The sequence below is a fragment of the Tripterygium wilfordii genome, chromosome 2, assembly GCF_013401445.1.
Source record: "Tripterygium wilfordii isolate XIE 37 chromosome 2, ASM1340144v1, whole genome shotgun sequence".
NCBI lineage: Eukaryota > Viridiplantae > Streptophyta > Magnoliopsida > Celastrales > Celastraceae > Tripterygium > Tripterygium wilfordii.
The window spans coordinates 6,744,966-6,749,315 of record NC_052233.1 but is presented as its reverse complement, the minus strand read 5'-3'; the positions used below and the strand labels follow the sequence as shown (position 1 = coordinate 6,749,315).

The following is a 4,350-nucleotide window of genomic DNA, read 5'->3' as shown; positions in this document are numbered from 1 at the left end:
AATTGTGGTGACTTCTATTAGAACCCTTTAACCTCGTGGGTGGGACCCATCACAATGAATTGCCAAACGGAAATTTGTCCGTTGATTCAGACCGTTCTTTTGGCGGCTACACCTTGAAAGCTGACCGATGTGATTTGGTCAATTTTCTATGCATCACACCGTCAGATTGCGACAGGTGAGTCTTTATCATTTATCATGATACTTTTGATGTTTTCCAAAGCTTGGGAGTCTCCACAAACCTCATAAACTCCAATCAAATCTCACCACCTATAGCGTCTGTTTCTCAGTCTCTGTATCCGTCACACCGTCAGATTGCTACAGTGTTTTTGTTGGTTGTCTTCCATGGCACAGTTGCTCCGTCCAAAACACTTTACCTTACTTTCCTTCGTTTCTCTTTTATTTTACTTGCTCAGTTTTCAAGGAAAAGGAGGGAAAGAATAGATCTTTGCAGCTCTTGTGATTCAGTTCCTTAGAATTCAGAGTTTTCCCCAATTGGGTTTTGTTCCATTTTCAGGATTCTGATTTTAATTCAGCTTCTTTTGCTTTGTCAATTGGGGTTCAAAGAGGCTGAAGCTGCAAAGCGATAGTTATCCTTCATTGAGCTTTCCTTTCTTGGGTTCTTGTGTCCATGACAGGTTTCTGTTTCAGTTCTTCAAGTCAATTCCGGGTCTTGATGTTCTGTTTTGTGTTCCTTAAAAGTTGAATTGGGTTCAGATCTCAGTTGTGTTCTTAGGGTTCTAATTTGCGTTTAAAGAGTATTTATTTCAGGTTTTAATTTTAAATTTTTTTGGAGTTAATAAGTTTCTTTTTTGAATTTTTAGAAAGGGGGGGTCTTTTCTAGATTCCTTGATAGTGTGCCTACACTATTATCAAAAAAAGCTATTCTGATTCCTTTCAAATGCTTGTTGATTTAACACTGATATTTTTGTGGTGAAATCCCCACCTCCTCTGCATTTCCCTCTCTGGGTTTCTCCTCCTTCACCTCCCTCTTTCTCCTCTGTTTCACCATTTCATGTCTTCCAAGATCATCTTTAGAATAACCAGAAAACAATGAAGTTGTTCAGATTAGCTAGTATACATCTCTAAATTCTTATTCCCTTTTTGATTGGATTATATAATATGAAGTGGGAAATGGAAGTTCTGTCTCCTGAATCCTACCTTTCAACTGCAAATTGGTTAGTTGAGGAGGGCAAGAACACAAGATGGACAGCCGCTGAGAACAAGATGTTTGAGAATGCTCTGGCGGTGTACGATAAAGACACACCCGATAAGTGGCACAAAGTGGCAGCCATGATTCCTGGAAAGACAGCCGAGGATGTTCTGATGCAGTATAGAGAATTGGAAGCTGATGTGAGCAGTATTGAGGCAGGGCTTATTCCCATTCCTGGATATAGTACCAGTACGTCTCCATTTACATTGGAGTGGGTTAGCAGTCATGGCTATGATGGGTTTAGGCAGCAAGCTTATGGACTTGCCGGAAAGAGATCCTCATCGATTCGACCTCCTGATCAGGAAAGAAAGAAAGGAGTTCCATGGACAGAGGAGGAGCATAAGTAAGTGATGATCCTGTTTGGAATTCTTTTTTGTTTGAGTTTCTTGTACGTATAAGTATTTGGGCTGGTATTAGTCCTCAAAGTCAAGCAATCTAGACATAATTTTAGAGAGATTGTCGTTTTAATGGAAAATTCCTTATCCGAATTATCTAGACAATTTTTGGACTGGTTCTTGATTGATAAAATAAAGTTATTGAGATCGGATTCATGAAGCTTGTGGTATATGAATGGTTTTTTTTTGAATGAATATATCCTTGTAATGGGAATTCTTTATCAGAATCAGCAATTTGACTCGGTTTGAATCTCCAATTGTGTGTGATTGCAGACTTTTTCTGATGGGGTTGAAGAAGTATGGAAAAGGGGATTGGAGAAACATATCGCGCAATTTCGTCATAACCAGAACGCCAACGCAGGTGGCTAGTCATGCCCAGAAGTACTTCATCAGGCAGCTTTCAGGAGGAAAAGATAAGAGACGAGCCAGCATCCATGACATAACAACTGTCAATCTCTATGAAACTAGAACTCCTTCACCGGACAGTAAGGGACCTTCACCGGAGGAAGAAGCTGCAGTACTTTTTCAGCAAGCCAAATCCGATTCCACACCAAGAACACATTATCAGTGGATTCATCAGCAGAGCAAAGGGACAATATCATCTAATTCAGCCCAAGGAAACATGTTCACCACCTCATATGGCCTTAAAATGCAAGGCCGTGATCTGCAAAGAAGTTCTGTTCATGAATCTTCCTTCATTGGACCTCAAAATCTGGTTTTCAAGATGCAATCCTCGCAGCGGTATCCTCACGGATGATCCACACTGAACCCCATTTATGTCCTTTACTTTAGATGTGGTTGTGCCTTATTTTTTCCTGGTCTAATGTGAATGTGTTGTCAAGAACTAGGTCTAGTCCATAGTATTCCAAACTTGGGGATGTGGTGAGAGAGTGGGACGATGTTTTGCTCGGAATTGCTCGTCTGGAATCACGAAACTGAGAGGGAGAAGATTCTGAAACTTGGGTTCTCTTTGCATCTTAGATTCCAGCGGCTTTTGTTGTTTACAAAGCTTATCACAAACAATTGAAAACAGTAGAATAGAGGTGCATTTTCTGTGCTTTTTAAAGTTTCTATAGATAGGGTTGAAGCAAAAGGAGGACACTATTGTTTGATACCTTAAGCTGATTCTTCCAGGATAAGAAAAGCAGAAAAAGAGATGCACCAATAAGCAGACATATGGAATTCAACTGCAGTAGAGGATGAAGAAACAATGGCATAAGCATCTTCAATTGCCAGGTTGAAGTCTTCGGCTCTTAACATGTTTCAGGCATTTCTTGTAGTCATTGATGCCCAAAAAAGAGTCTCGAGTCCTTTGTTTTTCTTAATGGGTCTGTTCTCAAATTTAGACAGATGAATTAATCTTCATAGACCATGAGTCCCAAAAGAGTCGGTGATTGACTCTGATATAGCTTCATTCCACTAGATGAAGCGTTACATGCCTGCTTCCATTCCAATTTTTTATAAACCCTTTATGCTCCTACCGTCCTACATGTCTTTCTTTATGGGATCTTTCTCCAGAGATTCTCTTTTGGAAGATGAAGATACCATTCAAGAGGCCAGGTGTATTCATAAATTATAATTATACAGTACAAAGTAAGATTTAGAGCAGATTAGCCTGTTAACTAATTAATGACAATTGATGAAGACCTGTAATTTCGCTAAAACCACTTCTTAAACCAACTTATGTCAAAATGCTGTGTTTTTGCTATTAAAAATCAAAAGGTGGCACAAAATGGTGTAGTTACTGTTGGGATAACGGCGCAAGCAAACACAGTACGGAATCGAACACTTACCAAAAATCGTTTCGGAGTTTTTTACCAAAACAACACTCCTGTACAAATTATATACATAACAATAGGGTAAAAGTATTTACGAATATAACATTTGACGCCATCCTGGATGGAGGCTAGCTTTTTAACAATTACGCCACCACTGATAATGTGACTGGAAATTTTCATCATTCACGCCACTTTAAATGACTGATTCCATAACATCCACCGAAAAAATCACTATTTCAAACCAGTCTAAACAACAATAATGCTAGATAAAAAAAGAAGCTAACAATCAACATATGCAGAACAATGCATAAATATCATATGCGCCAACCTAAACATACTAAATATCATATGGTCTTGTGTCTTATCCATGTGGGGGGAAAGGGGGTAGTCGATGTACTAGGCTCATCCTGCGTCAACTGGGAGGGGTGCATTGTGAAGTCAGGTGCGCGAAAAACGCGACCGCATCTTTGCGATGGACCTCCTAGATACCTATGACCATGCTGAGGCGTAGCTTCCACATCAATGGCTATAACCTCCTCAAATCGGTGTCCCTCACCAACCTCTTCGAGGATGTCGCGGTAATTCCCCAACCAATTAGTTGCAATGGCAGAAGCAGAGTCATTAAATGCATCACGCAACGTAGCAGCAGCTCGTCACGCACCTGTAAGCCCAAAAGACTCTGCTTCTGCCATTGCAACTAATTGGTTGGGGAATTGTGATGAGTATCCCACATCGAAAAAATAGGGCTACCAACTCTAGTTTATAAGGATCCAAGGCACCCTCACCTGGTAAGTCGGTTTTCTGGGTTGTAGTTCTACCTTGGGCCTTATGGGCCGGTGTGGGTATTCATCAAATTGCCGCGACATCCTCGAAGAGGTTGGTGACTGTAATCTATTTTTACAACCGAACCTGGATTTGAAATCTCTAAAGCATGCAAAAATCTAGGGAGCATATTGTATGAATCTTC

At 40.3% G+C, this 4,350-nt stretch overlaps 1 protein-coding gene across 1 annotated transcript; it reads left to right on the top strand.

The window, feature by feature from the left end:
* The first annotated feature begins 214 nt into the window (after positions 1-214).
* Positions 215-2,982, top strand: LOC119983009 (transcription factor DIVARICATA). Its single transcript, XM_038826650.1, has 2 exons — positions 215-1,553; positions 1,879-2,982. The coding sequence occupies exons 1-2, from the start codon at positions 1,120-1,122 to the stop codon at positions 2,360-2,362; spliced, it is 918 nt and encodes a 305-aa protein (XP_038682578.1). The 5' UTR covers positions 215-1,119; the 3' UTR covers positions 2,363-2,982.
* The last annotated feature ends 1,368 nt before the right edge of the window (positions 2,983-4,350 follow it).